This window comes from Enhydra lutris, unplaced genomic scaffold (assembly GCF_002288905.1).
Source record: "Enhydra lutris kenyoni isolate GAN:26980312 unplaced genomic scaffold, ASM228890v2 scaffoldscaffold2, whole genome shotgun sequence".
Classification (NCBI taxonomy): Eukaryota; Metazoa; Chordata; class Mammalia; order Carnivora; family Mustelidae; genus Enhydra; species Enhydra lutris.
The window spans coordinates 58,365,599-58,382,352 of record NW_019154086.1 but is presented as its reverse complement, the minus strand read 5'-3'; the positions used below and the strand labels follow the sequence as shown (position 1 = coordinate 58,382,352).

The 16,754-nt window shown below is 38.3% G+C and overlaps 1 protein-coding gene across 1 annotated transcript in view; it reads right to left on the bottom strand.

The window, feature by feature from the left end:
- Positions 1 to 16,754, bottom strand: part of LOC111146439 (MORC family CW-type zinc finger 1) — a 172,867-nt gene that overhangs the window by 117,189 nt on the left and 38,924 nt on the right. Inside the window, 1 exon segment of the mRNA XM_022501999.1 lies at positions 823 to 948. Coding sequence (XP_022357707.1) covers positions 823 to 948 — 126 coding nt within the window.

Genomic DNA, 16,754 nt, shown 5'->3' with positions numbered 1-16,754 from the left:
TCTCTGCTCAGCAGAGAACCTGCTTCCTCCTCTCTCTCTGCCTGCCTCTCTGCCTGCTTGTGATCTCTGTCAAATAAATAAAAAATCTTTAAAAAAAAAAAAAAAGTTTATGCTGGTACAAACTTCCAGTTACAAAATAAGTCTTGGGGATGTAATGTATAGCACAGTTAACAATACTGTATTGCATATTTGAAAGTTTCTAAGAGAGATCTTAAAAGTTCTCATCACAAGAAAAATTAAATCTATGTGTGGTTATGTATGTTAACTAGACTTATTATGGTATAATAAGTTTATGGTATAATAAGTTATTATGGTTATGATAAGTTATTATGGTATAATAAGTTATTATGGTATAATAAGTTATATGGTATAAAAAAAGTTTACACTAAAATACAAGTGAACCAAATTTGTAAGTATGTTCATTATACATATAAAATATACATACACATATATGTGACTTAATAGTTCAAACATCTCTATAAACAGAACACATAAGTGAACTGTGAGTTGTTTAATGAACATCATAATCAAAGCACCTAAGATGCAACAGAGTAAAAAATGAAATCATCCTTGGAATGATTCTCTAACTTCAGAATGTTCACAGCAGTGTGTTGTTATTATGGCAAATATTATGGCAAAATATTTGTTACACATGATTACTCTTCAGCAAACCCTTCAGAAGCAGTCTGAATTTCATTTATAAACCTTACTATCAAATTTTAAGATTCTTACTATCAAATCGCTTTAACAAGTTGAGGGAGAGGGGCATATTGATTTTATAAATAAAAACTCTATGAAGTTAATTGAAAGAAGGTGAGTTACCTGGGTCTGTAGAGGCAGTAACATAGATGTTTTGTTTTAACTCTTTTGGCCTGAATGAATATTCTCATCCAAGGTTCAAAATACAGAACAGATGTGTAGGCTCTGAATGACCATCTCTCTGGAAAACTAGAATAGAAACCATCAGGGAGATTCAAATCAAAACCACATTGAGATTCCACCTCATACCAGTTAGAACGGCCAACATTAACAAGACAGTAAACAACATGTGTTGAAGAGGATGTGGAGAAAGGGGAACCATCTTACACTGTTGGTGGGAATGCAAGTTGGGGCAGCCACTTTGGAAAACAGTTTGGAGATTCCTTAAGAAATTAAAAATAGAGCTTCCCTATGACCCTGCAATTGCACTACTGGGTATTTACCCCAAAGATACAGATGTAGTGAAAAGAAGGGCCATATGTACCCCAGTGTTCATAGCAGCAATGGCCACAGTTGCCAAACTGTGGAAAGAACCAAGATGCCCTCCAACAGACGAATGGATAAAGAAGATGTGGTCCATATATACAACAGAGTATTATGCCTCCATCAGAAAGGATGAATACTCAACTTTTATATCCATATGGACGGGACTGGAAGAGATTATGCTGAGTGAAATAAGTCAAGCAGAGAGAGTCAATTATATGGTTTCACTTATTTGTGGAGCATAAGGAATAACACGGAGGACATTGGGAGATGGAGAGGAGAAGGGAATTGGGGAAAATCGGAGGGGGAGATGAACCATGAGAGACTATGGACCCTGAGAAACAAACTGAGGGTTTTGGAGGGGAGGAGGGGAGGAGGTTGGGTGAGCCTGGTGGTGGGTATTATGGAGGGCACATATTGCATGGAGCATTGGGTGTGGTGCATAAACAATGAATTTTGGAACACTGAAAAAAATTAAATTAAAAAATATATATATCAAAGGGCACAGTGTAGAGGCTGCACCAGCAAATCTTGCAACACTCACATACCTCAATAAGCAGGCCTCTAAATACAAAGGGCTGCATAAATCACCTCCAATTTGATTATTACTGAATTTTTGTTGGCAACTGATACTAAGCAGACTTATACCAGCAATAGAAAATCCACTTCCGGGGCGCCTGGGTGGCTCAGTGGGTTAAGCCTCTGCCTTCGGCTCGGGTCATGATCCCAGGGTCCTGGGATCAAGCCCCGCATCGGGCTCTCTGCTCAGTGGAGAGCCTGCTTCCTCCTCTATCTCTGCCTGCCTCTCTGCCTACTTGTGATCTCTGTCAAATAAATAAATAAAATATTTAAAAAAAAAAAAAAAAGAAAATCCACTTCCCATTACAGCTATTGGATCAGAAGGGCAAAACCAAGTCAAACAAAATTATCCCCCTGCTCAAACATAACAAAACAACACAATAACAACAACAAAATCTAGGCTCCCATGAATAAGAAACATTTCCATGGAGTTACTGTAAACAGAAAAATACAATAAAAATATTTCATTTGCATTGGAAATTATGAACAATAAATACAAAACTTCGTTCTGTAAGTGCAGTTAAGTATTAAGTATTTATGGCCAGCTGCAGGGAGAAGTCTGACAACGTGGTAAGTGAGAGGATAAAGGAGAAAAAATAAAGGACGGAAAGGCTATAAAGTGGGAGCAGACACAACATAAATAGCCTTATGAAGAAAGCTATCCTTGTAAAACTGCACGTTGCTGGGAAATCACTCTGTTGCCATATACTAACTCCAGGGACCTTCTATATCGGAGTCCATTTATGAACTGTAAATCCTCTCCAATTAGATGAGAAATAAAGATCAAAAACAAGCCCAGCTGTGCTATGGAAGTAGCACTGTTTACCTACTAGACCCCAGAAAAGTCTTCTATGAAGGGCTACAAGGTCAAATAGAAAGCAGGGAGCCCTACGCCCGCCATGTTGACAGTCCTACCACAGTCTGAAGGGAGACAAAGATGATGGAAACAGAAAGCCTGCCTAAGGGCGGGGGTTGGGGGGTGGGGGGAGCGGCTCAACTGAGTGGCAGACCACTACCAGTTACTCCATAAGAGAGGGCAGAGCTCCAAGGAATTTACCTAATTGAAGATAAGCCTATAAGAAATCCAAGGATTTCCTGGATGGTCATAAGTTATTTCAGGACTTCTTTTAATGGTTTAAAAAGAAGTTCTTTTCAAGTAAGACTTGAGTGGAATTTCCCAATAAAAAATATATAAAAGTATCTGGTTCATGGCTGGTATTCTATAAATACTAATGCATCTTTAACATGGCCAGAGAGGCTGTCTGTACTATGGTGCTACACCATAATACTGTGGGTGACTGCGAGTACATCAGAAGCTGCCCAATCAAATACATCCTCACCTGTTAGAAGAGAAAGGAAAGGGGGTCTGGGTGGCTCGGTTAAGCGACTGCCTTTGGCTCAGGTCATCATCCCAGAGTCCCTGGATGGAGTCCTGTGTCGGGCTCCCAGCTCAGCGGGGAGTATGCTTCTCCCTCTGACCCTCTCCCCTCTCCTGCACACTCTCACTCTCTCTCTTGCAAATAAAAAAAAAAAAAAATCTTAAAAAGAGAGATAGAGAAAAAGGAAAAAAAAAAAGTCACCTTGGGACACTATAACTATTCCAAAGACTTCAAATCCTTTTGGGATCTCTTGATTAAAAATTATCCTTAGAGCCAGTAGCTTTCTTTCACTCTCCTAAAAGCTAACGTGTTTCTGTCATTTGAAAGTAAAAGTCAAAGGTAACTCAGAGCCGAATTTGAGAAATAATGATGAGAGGTCAAACTGGGTTAGAAGAGTTTGGGTTTTAAAAAAATACTATACAAAAACAAAATAAGGAAACTGTTACTTCTACATTTGATAGCTCACGTTTTGTCCTCATCTAATAAATAACTCTAGGTAAACAGTCCTAGCAGGTGTATTGGCGAGCCTCAAGACTTCCCCTGTGTTAGGAAATTCATAGGAAGGGCTCATGGGACTTAGCATAGAGTTGTACTTATGGCTAAGTATTATCACAGTGATGCGGTAAGGATACACAGTGGATCATAATGGGGAAAGATAGGTGGGGTATGAAGGAATATGACTGCAGCTTTCTTGTGTTTTTTCCTTCTCATGATGGATCAGAGCTCATTCTTCCCCCACTTATGAAAATACAGTAACATGTGTGTGATGTTTCTGCCTATGGAAGGCCTTTAGAGACAGCGCTGAAGGGTTTCACTGGGAGTTGGCCTGCTAGCCTATATCAAAATTCCAGGATAAACCATATTGTTTGCATAGTTTAGATACAGTGAGCCAACCCTACTTGTTAAGGAAAGTTTCTATCAGGGTGGGACCAGCCAAGGGCCAACCTTGAAAGTAAGACTTTCTATGGACAAAAGCCTTCCATGTTAACCCTTTTCTAAACACGTGCCACTTTCAAAGTTCCTCGTTATTTGTAACAAACAGAATGGCAATACTTCTTATGCTATTGTGATGTCTGTGATAGAAAGAAGACAAAGGTAGCTAAATATAAAAGCTACATATGAAAGAGACAACCCAAATATAACTTTGGAACTTCTCCATATGATGTATAAGGTCCTTCATGATCTGGCCACCAATTAAAACTCCCCAGCCCCATCACTTGCCAGCTGTAGATAGTGTAGGCATTGAGGACCATGCTCAGGTCTCCAGATAGTGGTCATGCTTTCTTATACCCAGGTCTTAGCACATTCGATTCCTTGGCCATTTTTGGTTAGCACCTTTTTCCCTTTCACAATGCAACTTGAGATCTCCTGTCCTCCTGAAGCCTTCCTGCACTCTCCAAGATTGGGTGAATAGAGTGGCTTTGGTGCTCCTCTTCTTCTTCTGGGCCTTCCCATCACAGCACTTGCTACTTAGCCGTGTCACTGTCTTTATTCATCTGTCCCCCCTTCCCACCGTAAGCCCCATGAGGCTAGCATCCGCATCAATAAATATTTGTTGAGTCAATGATAATTATTCAGGACTTCCTTGGCTTAATTGAGAATGAACAACAGGGGATTCCCATTACAAGACTGACTTTTTAATGACTGATCATCTTCAATGATGATGCTATCAGTCTTTATAAATAAAGCCATTTACTTGGGAAACTGAAATACGAGAGTACTAAGTTATCTTCAAAAGATCTAAGAAAAAAATACTGCTATTCCCCACCCACCAGGAACTACTTCACATATTTTTTTCAAGAAGTATTCTCTTGTTTACTGCTAAATGTCTTTCTTTTCTGTCTGGAACTTTGCCAAAAGTATACCCATATCTCTATCTTTGTATCTCTCTCTCTCTCTCTCTCTCTCTCTCTCATTTTCTATTTAACTGGCTATAATAAACTAAAGAAAGGAAGAGAGAGCACCACCCAACACACACACACACACAGCCACATGACAGACATGGGGAAAAAAGAGTGTCCTGAGTTGGAAACTGGCTTGAAAGTTTGTGGAATAATAGCAGATGGAGTAGCCTATGCATCTGTCTCCAGTCCAGCATTTGGGTATTCTTATAAAGTCTCTACTTCAGCCTGCAGCTGTGTCTGTGGCCTCGGTGTGGCCTCTTTCTTCTCCCAGTCTAGGCACACTGTTTTGCTACTGTTTTAAGTGTTGTTTTATATGGGGTATATCATGGGTACATCAGTATGGTCACCAAACTGTTAAGGACAGGACAGGGGCCAGAAAGAGAGGTCCCATGACCAGTGTCACATCTCCTTCATTTACCAATTCAGAATTTCTGTGGCTGGAGTCTGAGAATGTAAATTTTTCAAAACTACCCAGGTGATTCCTTTAACTCTTCCAAGTTTTGAGAACCACTGGTTTGGTTGACCTACTGGACAGGGTAGTAGGCTAGAAAGACTGCCTGAAAGACAGAAGTAGGTGTTTGGATGCAGGACACCCTCTACATTGATCCACAATGGGTACACAGACTCCCAATGAACTGCCCTTGTAAGGTCCACAGTTGAGAAAATGACTTTAAACTCCAGACACTAAATTAGATTCCTTTTAGAATATCTCAGAAGTGCCATATTTTTATTCATGAAAATACTGCATATTATAACCAAAATTGTTTTCTAAATTTATTGCTAAAGTCCCTACAAAATCTCTGAGGGGTTCTTAAAGTTGAAATTAACAAGGCCTACGTTATCTTGAGTATAAAGAAGTGCATAAAGGTTTTTAACTAGTTTAAATTCTGAACTATGAAAGGGCTAACCAAATTTAATCTTAGGGTGGATTATACCTAAGAGAAATGTCAACTCAGAGAGGTAATTTAAAAGAAGAGTTACAAGCTATGCAAAGTAATGGAAGTGCTTCTGTCATACCCACAGTATGGCAAGCAGCACATTACAATTTGAAGCTGTGACTTTTGATGTGTTCCCAGCCAGCTCAGTTAAGACATAAACTAGAGACAATATGGAATGCTGCCCAATGACTGTCAATTTAGGAACACATTGGCAACGTGGCATCGAATTTCAAAACATTACTTAGCACAAAATTTCAACTCCATTATTCCATATTATATCACCATTCTCAGAGCTGTTTTTTAAGATGGGTTCCCCTAGCTGCCTGAGATCCTAAGCCATGATGGATTCCAGGTGTATGACAGGCCCTTTCGATGACCGCCAATTCCACAACATGACTTTTTTACAAGAGTCTGTGCTTTCTTGCATTTTCTCATAAAGCTGAATAATAAAATATTTATAATGTTAAAAAGGCAAGCCACAAAAGCAACATGGCACAAGGAAATCTCACACACACAATAGAACAGGTACAATGTTCACATGGTCTCAACCCCCAAAAAGGGAATCAGGAAAAATGTTATAGGAGTGATCAAGTCTTCACAATATGGAGTCGAAAAGAGATTTCAAGGTAATAGAGGCAATTTACAAAATTTCCTAAAACTCCCTCTCCCCTGCTCCCAATAAGGATCCCCAATAATCTTCAAGGATGGAGAACAGAAGCCACTACTAAGAGTGCCAGTGTCTTCCAAATAAAGTATCTACATATTCTTAGAAAATTACCTAGACATTGGCATTCGATTCAGTTTGTTGCTTGTTATGTATCAGACAAGGAGTTTCCAGAGCACTGTGATAGTAAGTGCTAGAAAAAAGTGTTGTAGAGAAAACCAGAATGGAGGAACTATGATGCACTCAGAATCCCCACATGCCGGGTCTGTGACTATTCTAGTTCTACAGCATTCATACTAAGTAGATGATGTTATACAGAGCCTCTTTTTGTAGACAAAAACACTGAGGTTCTGAAAGCACAGATAACTTATCAATAGAATGAAAGCTCTCCCAACAGAATTCAAACCATATGGGGGCAGAGATATTTGTGTTTTGTTCCTTATATATCCCTGGCTCCTAAAACAGGGACTGATACTCAGTAAGTATCCACTGAGGGAGTGAATGTAAAATGAATCCATCTACATTCAGACAGCTACTCAGGGGAAGGAACCAGGATTTGAGACCTGTTCCAAGCAACTACAGTCCATTCTTTCTCTAATGTACCACCTGCCTCCTGGAATGACTGGTCTGAAGCAATGTGACTTGGAGTGGGAATCAGAAGTTGGACTGGGCAGCCCCACACCCCATGGACCCTGCCTGCCTATGAGCCTGAGGTTCTGGTTCCTTCAACTTAATCCACAAAACTGGACTCAAAGGTATGGTGACCACGTTATCTAATTCTGTGCGTGCCTTACTACACACAGAAAATGTTAATATGGCAACAGACTGCAAATGTTCCCCCCCGCACCATCTTCAATTAACCTCCATGTCTCTGCTGACAGACCATGCTATTTTGTAAAGATCATTTTTTTTTTAAATCAAAGGCATGTTAGTAACTATGAACACATATTTGTCTTCTGCTAAGACCCAAGGAATAATAGTTAGGAGGCCCATGAGCTTAGAGTGGAATAGAAGGAGAAAGGAAGCCAGAGAGGTAACAGAGGACGATATCACACAGGATGCTCAGAGCATTATGAAGACCTTCACTCTTCCTCTGAGTGTAATGGGAAGTCACTGAGGAATCTTGTACAGAGAGTTTTTAAAAGACTGCTCTGGCTGCTAAAGAGAGGCAAGGGTGACAGAGTTCTCACAGGGTGAAGGGTGGAAGCAGAGAGAACTGTGGCTTGGTGGAAGGTTCTCTATAACCCCAGGGAGACATGACGGTGGCCTGCACAAGGGTCATAAGAGTAGAGGAGGTGATAAATGGCTGGGTCTCTATCTAGTTGAAGACAGAGCCAATGTGAAATAAGCAAGTTAGAAGTGTCCTCCAAAAAATGAAACAAGATGAAACCAGAGAGGGAGATAAACCGTAACAAACTCTTAATCTCAGGAAACAAACAGGGTTGCTGGAGTGGAGAGGGTGAGAGGGATGGGGTGGCTGGGTGATGGACATTGGGGAGGGTATATGCTACGGTGAGTACTGTGAATTGTATTAAGACTGCTAAATCACAGACCTGTATCCCTGAAACAAATAATACACTATATATTAATAAATAAATAAATAAATAAAATTAAGAGAACTCTTAAAAGATATCCAAGGGGGAAAAATTAGTAATTTACAAAAACTTAGTAATCACATCTGAATCAGATTTCTCATTACCAACATGGATTCAAGAAGTCATATGGGCAAAAAATCCTGAGCGAAACTTCTTTTTAAATAGGCTCCACACCCAGTGTGGATCCCAATGCAGGGCCTGAACTCATAACTCTGAGATCGACCTGAGCCAAGATCAAGAGTCATACACTTAACCTACTGAGCCACCCAGGCACCCCTGGGAAACTATTTTTGAATCAAAGTTTCTTCATTCATTTAAACAAACATTGAGGAGGAAAGGAAAAATAAAGACACTTTTAAGGATACAAAGCTTTCAAAAATTTACGTCAAATGGACTTTGAAATAATTATTTGAGATATAACCCAGCAAATGAACTAATGAGTAAATGAAAAAGATATAGAATGAAGACAGTGTGGTAAGCAAAGGAAAAATTAAATCTTATAATTTAGTCTAAATAACTTTTTATGCAGGGTGTGGTATAATACTATAAAATGTTATAAATAAATCCAAAAAGAATATTCAGAAACCGTGGAACTAGTATGGAAGAGAAATAAAGCATATTAAGGTCTTATTTGTGAGATGCAATTTATACTAACTCTATACTTTAATAAGAAAACTAGGTTTAGATATGTTTATTTAAAATGTAAAGGTAATTCACTATGACAAATAGAATGGAAGAAATAATTTTCAAACTACTGGAATAGAAAAAAATGAACCTTCCTTCTTGGCCCAAAAAATCACAAGTCAACCAATCTCACTAAGGGGAAAAAAGAATAAAGCTGAACAAAATTTAAAAAAACCCAAGTGCAAACCAATGACAACAAAAGAAGCAAATTAAATATAAAACATAAAGTGATAAAGCAGGTTAAGTCCAGCTGTAGCACATGTCACAATAAGTGTAAACTAGATAAATTTCTTATTAAAAGATAGAAGCACTTAGACTGAGTCACAAATCTAGTTATATGCCATTTATAAGAGACAAACTGAAAATTAAACAACACTGTTGAGAATAAAGCAGTGGAAAAACAAATGGTAAGAAAAGTTAACGAAAATAAAGCAAACACAGGTAAATATTAGACAAAAACTGAAACAAAGTTATTAGAAAGCATTAATTAACATACAGGGATTTTAATATTAATAAAATTTCACTTAAAATGTGTATCTGCCAAAAATCTAATGATTCAGAAACATACACAGCAAAAATTGGAAGAAATAAAGAAACATGGACAAAACCACAGGCACTGTAAGATTCATACTACTCTCAGAAATTAAGGGATTGAAGGAGAAAAAGAAATGGAAGATCTGAATAACTTAATTAAACACATGATGTTATAGAATCTACCTTTTTCAGAAATTCACAATTTTTCCAATGTTTATAACATTAGGCCACAAGAAATCTCAACAAATTTCAAAAAGCTGATTTAATGCAAACTACATTCTCTGATTACCATATAATAAAATCAGAATCATAAAAGGATTTTTGACACCATCCCCAAAAACCTATGTACTTGTTGATTTTTAGAATAAAGAGAGAATCAAAATGGAATTTATAAACTATTTAGAAATAAGCAATAACGAATAAATCTTTAAAAAGATGTCACAGTCAGTTGGGCATCTGACCCTTGTGGTTTCTGCTCAGGTTGTAGTCTCAGGGGCATGGGATAGAGCTCCTCATTGGTCTCCACACTCAGTAGGGCATCTGCTTCTCTCCATCTGCCCCTCCTATCACCCCTCAAATAAATAAAGGAATCTTAAAAAAAAAAAGAAGAAGAAAGAAAGAAGCAATAATGATAGTTCTACTTCTGAAACCTGTAGAATAGAGCCATGATACAGGATGTAGGGATGGCAGGATACATAAAACCCTCAGTTATTTAGGGTAGAAAATGAATTGAAAGTAAACAAATAAAAGATACACCTCAAGGAAGCAGAAAAAGTAAAATAAAATAAATCCAAAGAATGTAGGAGAAAATAAAGAAATATATAATATAAACCTAGTAGACTTAAAAAGAATTGGAAATTATTTTGTTTTTAAAGATAGTTGAGGGGAGCCTGGGTGGCTCAGTGGGTTAAGCCTCTATCTTCAGCTTGGGTCATGATCCCAGGGTCCTGAGATCGAGCCCCACATCGGGCTCTCTGCTCAGCAGGGAGCTTGCTTCCCCCTCTCTCTCTGCCTGCCTCTCTGCCTACTTGTGATCTCTCTCTCTCTCTGTCAAATAAATAAATAATAAATCTTAAGGGGCGCCTGGGTGGCTCAGCGGGTTGAGCCGCTGCCTTCGGCTCAGGTCATGATCTCAGGGTCCTGGGATCGAGCCCCGCGTCGGAGCCTGCTTCTTCCTCTCTCTCTGCCTGCCTCTCTGCCTACTTGTGATCTCTCTCTGTCAAATGAATAAATAAAATCTTAAAAAAAATAATAATAATAAATCTTAAAAAAAAAAAAAAGAAGACAGTTGAAACAACTAAACATTTCTGGCCAAGGAAGAGACAGCATACATGCAATAAAAGTGGTGAAAGTGGACACAACTATAAGATTGGGGAAAACAGAAATTTTATAAGAATATTTTATGTAGGGTGTCTGGGTGGCTCAGTCAGTTAAAAGTCTGCCTTTGGCCTGGGTCATGATCCCAGGGTCAAGCCACACATCAGGTTCCCAACTCAGCTGGAACCTCGCTTCTCCCTCTCATTCTGCCCCCTCTCCCTGTTTGTGCTGTCTCATTCTCTCACCCAAATAAATAAATAAATTTTTTTAAAAAGAATATTTTATGTAAAACCCCTTATCAACAAATTTGCAAATCTAAATAAAGTGAATGCTTTTATAAGAAATTACAAATGACATATCTGACCCAAGAATTTAAAAAATCTGAGTAGATTAAGTTATAGCACAATTCAAAAGTAATGAAAGTAAAAACAAAAACAAGAAACAGTGATAAGAGAGCCCAGATATGGACCCTCGACTTTATGGTCAAATAATCTTCAACAAAGCAGGAAAAAATATCCAGTGGAAAAAAGACAGTCTCTTTAATAAATGGTGCTGGGAAAATTGGACAGCTATATGTAGAAGAATGAAACTTCGACCATTCTCTTACACCATACACAAAGATAAACTCAAAATGGATAAAAGACCTCTACGTGAGGCAGGAATCCATCAGAATTCTAGAGAACACAGGCAATAACTTCTTTGACATCGGCCACAGCAACTTCTTTCAAAATATGTCTCCAAAGGCAAAGGAAACAAAAGCAAAAATGAATTTTGGGGACTTCATCAAGATCAAAAGCTTCTGCACAGCAAAGGAAAGAGTCAACAAAACAAAGAGGCAACCCACGGAATAGGAGAAGATATTCACAAATGACAATACAGACAAAGGGCTTATATCCAGGATCTATGAAGAATCCCTCAAACTCAACACATACAAAACAGATAATCATGTCAAAAAATGGGCAGAAGACATGAACAGACACTTCTCCAATGAAGACATACAAATGGCTAACAGACACATGAAAAAATGTATCATCATCACTAGCCATCAGGGAGATTCAAATCAAAACCACATTGAGAGGGGCGCCTGGGTGGCTCAGTGGGTTAAAGCCTCTACCTTCGGCTCAGGTCATGATCTCAGGGTCCTGGGATCGAGCCCCGCATCGGGCTCTCTGCTCAGCAGGGAGCCTGCTTCCTCCTCTCTGCCTGCTTCTCTACCTACTTGTGATCTCTGTCAAATAAATAAATAAATAAATCTTTAAAAAAAAAACAAAACACATTGAGATACCACCTTACACCAGTTAGAATGGTCAAAATTAACAAGACAGTAAACTACACGTGTTGGAGAGGATGTGGAGAAAGGCGAACCCTACACTGTTGGTGGAAATGCAAGTTGGTACAGCCACTTTGGAAAACAGTATGGAGATTCCTTAAGAAATTAAAAATAGAGCTTCCCTATGACCCTGCAATTGCACTACTGGGTATTTACCCCAAAGATACAGATGTAGTGAAAAGAAGAGACATCTGTACCCCAATGTTCATAGCAGCAATGGCCACAGTCGCCAAACTGTGGAAAGAACCAAGATGCCCTTCAACAGAGAAATGGATAAGGAAGATGTGGTCCATATATACTATGGAGTATTATTCTTCCATCAGAAATGATGAATACCCAACTTTTGTATCAACATGGACAGGACTGGAAGAGATTATGCTGAGTGAAATAAGTCAAGCAGAGAGAGTCGATTATCATATGGTTTCACTTATTTGTGGCACATAAGAAATAACATGGAGGACATGGGGAGATGGAGAGGAGAAGGGAGTTGGGGGAAATTGGAGGGGGAGATGAACCATGAGAGACTGTGGACTCTGAAAAACAATCTGAGGGTTTTGGGGTGGGATGGGAGGTTGGGTGAGCCTGGTGGTGGGTATTATGGGGGGCACGTATTGCATGGAGGACTGGATGTGGTGTATAAACAATGAATTCTGGAACAATGAAAAGAAATTTAAAAAAAAAAAAAAGAGAAGATTACAGTTTTTTCAGAGAATTTCTACCAAACCTATAGGCAAACTAAAGACTCATTTTACATAACCTCTTCCAAATCAACCAAAGAGGTAAAAAAACTTCTCAACTCATTCTTCCATAATCTATACACTAACACTAAATAAGGTAAGGAAAATAAAAGCATAATTATAGCCCAGTCTCATGTGTAAGCATAAGGGCAAAAAATATTAAATAAAATACCAGTGGAATTAACACAGTGAACTAGTTGGGTTTGAGGAATAGAAGAATAATAGTTCAGTATCACAAGCTTTACTCAAATAAATATACTTCTTTAACAGACTAAAAGAGAAAAACAAAACTAAATTATCTCAACAGACATCAAAAAGCATTGACAAAAACTTAACATCAATTTCCTGATGTGAAAAATAAAAGTCACTCAATAAACTAGAAATAAAATGACTTCCTATGTTTGACAAAAGGCATTGATTAGAAGGAATAATAACTAAAGCAAATATCACACCTAATAGTCAAAGATAAAAGAATCCCATTAAGACAGAACCAAACCGGGGCGCCTGGGTGGCTCAGTGGGTTAAGCCGCTGCCTTCGGCTCGGGTCATGATCTCAGAGTCCTGGGATCGAGCCCCACATCGGGCTCTCTGCTCAGCAGGGAGCCTGCTTCCTCCTCTCTCTCTGCCTGCCTCTCTGCCTGCTTGTGATCTCTCTGTCAAATAAATAAAAAAAAATCTTAAAAAAAAAAAAAAAAAAAGACAGAACCAAACCAAAAATCATGTCTGTTATTACCACTCTTAGTTAACCAGTTAGTTAAAACAGAGTAACAGAAATGAAGACACAAAACCATAACTATTTGCAAATAAAAACTAAATAGAAAATTCAACTGAAAACTTAGAATAAAAGAATTCAGTAAATGGTGAGATATAAAATCAAAAGTTTTTGGGCGCCTGAGTGGCTCAGTGATTTGGGCCTCTGCCTTCGGCTCGGGTCATGATCTCAGGGTCCTGGAATTGAGTCCCGCATTGGGCTCTCTGTTCGGAGGGGAGCCTGCTTCCTCCTCTCTCGCTCTGCCTACTTGTGATCTCTCTCTGTCAAATAAATAAACAAAATATTTTTTTTTAAAAATCAAAAGTTTTTTTTTTTTTTTTTTAAAGATTTTATTTATTTGACAGAGAGAGATCACAAGTGGGTGGAGAGGCAAGCAGAGAGAGAGAGAGAGGAGGAAGCAGGATCCCTGCAGAGCAGAGAGCCCGATGTGGGACTCGATCCCAGGACCCTGAGATCCTGACCTGAGCTGAAGGCAGAGGCTTAACCACTGAGCCACCCAGGTGCCCCTAAAAATCAAAAGTTTTTGACCGGTCAATGGTTTTGAAGTGCCTGGGTGGCTCAATTGGTTATGCCTCCGACTCTTGATTTCAGCTCAGGTCATGACCTCAGGGTCATGAGATAGAGTGGAGTCTGCTTTAGAGACTCTCCCTCTTCCTCTGTCCCTCCTCTGCCAAAATAAATAAATAAAATTTTTTTAGAAAGTCAGCAGTTTTCCTGTATGCACATTAACAATTAAGTAATTAGAAAAAGCAATAGAGAAAAGATCCTATTTGAATGCCAAGAAGAGTTATAATACCTACAAACTTAAGAAATGTACAAAAAAGAGAAAGAAATGTCCAAGACCTATAAGAAGAAATAATAATATCCAACAACTACTGAATATGAACTCTGTGCCAGGTAGTAGTCTAAGCACTTTTCAGCTCATACCTCATGTAAGCCTCACAACAATGCTGTGACATACTACTATTAATACAACTGCTATTATTATTGCAATTTTTGGATAAGTAAATAGAGGCTCTGTAAGGTTAACTACCTTCCCCATATTAACACAGCTTATAGAAATACAAACTGAACTCATACAGTCTAACTACCAGTCTTGTTCTTAACTACTATTTTATATACGATGATGTAAAACTCGACTCAACTATATGTAAGACTGAAATAAGAACCAAAACATAAATATGTCAGTTCTTCTCCAATTAATCCATAAATTCAATGAGCTCCCAGTCTAAATCCCAAGAGCGTTTTTTGTAATAAAACTTTAAAAACTGATTTTGAACATCTGCAAGTACAATCATAATATTTTTAAAAAGGACAGTGAAGGAGTACTTGCCCTACCAAATAACAAAACACATTATATAAGCTATAGCAATTAAAAAGTTCTAATTAAGCAAGAACAGAAAAAATATATGAAAAGAAATAGGCCACATAGAAACAGATCCATATATGATGAGAATTTAGCTTATATTAGTGATGCATTTCAAATCAGTAGGAAAGCCTGAACTATTTTTAAAATGCTATATCCATTAGAAAATATTAATCTGTCCTCCCCATGTACATACCATGTTCAAAAAACAAATTCCAGATAGATTAAAAAGCTATAGAAATAAACTACAAATATTGAAAGAAATGATAAGAAAATATATTTGGTTAAAGAACCTATGTGAGGTTTAGAAATGCAAAAGAGACTCATAAAGAAAAATATTTCAGATTTGATCTCAAAATATCAAAAATTTCTATTAAACAAAGGACAATACTAACAATGTTAAAAATCAAGTTGGGAAAGAGGAGGGAGAGTGTATGTGGCTATAAAAGGCAACAGGAAGGGGACACCTGGGTGGCTCAGTCAGTTGAGTGTCTGCCTTTGGCTCAAGCTATGATCTCAGGGTCCTGGGATCGAGCCCCGTATCAGGCTCCCTGCTCTACGGGAAGTCTGCTTCTCCTTCTTCCTCTGCTATTCCTCCTGCTTGTGCTCTTTTGTTCTCACACTTGCTCTCTCTCTCAAATAAATGGATAAAATCTTAAAAAAAAAAAAAAGGCAACAGGAAAGATCCTTGTCTGATGTATTGGTGGATTTGACCCAGGCTAGGTAGACTGCATCAATGTCAATGTCCTAGTTGTGATGTTGTACTACAAGTTTAGCAAAGTAACAGCAATGGGGCACCAGAGCAAAGGGTACATAGACTTTCTCTATATTATTTCTTAAAACTGCTTATGAGTCTACAGTTACCCGAATACAAATTTTAATTTAAAAAAGATCAAGTGTCAGGGCAGCTGGGTGGCTGTAAGTCAAGTGGCCAACTCTTGGTTTCACTCGGGTCATGATTTTGGAGTCCTAGGATCAAAATCCACATCAGGCTCCTCACTCAGTGGGGAGTCTGTTTTAGATTCTCTCTCTTCCTCTCCCTCCAAACCTCCCTGCTGCTTGCTTGCTCTCTTTCTCTCAAATAAATAAAATCTTTTTTAAAAAATACAGATAAGCATTGTTAAAATAGTGAAAAAGTGAAGTCAACTTAAGCTCCCATCATTAGTTAGGGAGTACTGACATACCATATATTAATGCAAAATAACTTAATATTATGCAAAAACTGTTATACACTAATGTATAGTAATTTACTAGCTTATAGACTTTTTAAAAAATCATTTTAAAAAATGAGGACTAGGGGCACCTGGGTGGCTCAGTGGGTTAAGCCTCTGCCTTTGGCTCGGGTCATGATCTCAGGGTCCTGGGATCAAGCCCCACATTGGGCTCCCTGCTCAGCAGGCAGCCTGCTTCCCCCTCTCTCTCTCTGCCTGCCTCTCTGCCTACTTGTGATCTCTGTCTGTCAAATAAATAAATAAAATATTTTTAAAAAATAAAAATAAAAAATGAGGACTATAATTATCCAATAAAAGAAACCAGGATTCCTTGGAGAAATGGCTGATTACATTACTGCAACAGAAGTAGTATAATATGAGCCTGGACTATCCTATGATGCCAAAAAATGTTTTAAAATGATGGTTATATGTCAAAAGAACACAAAAGCTCCTTGAACTGCATGCAAAAGAATGAAACTGGATCATTTCCTTACACCACACA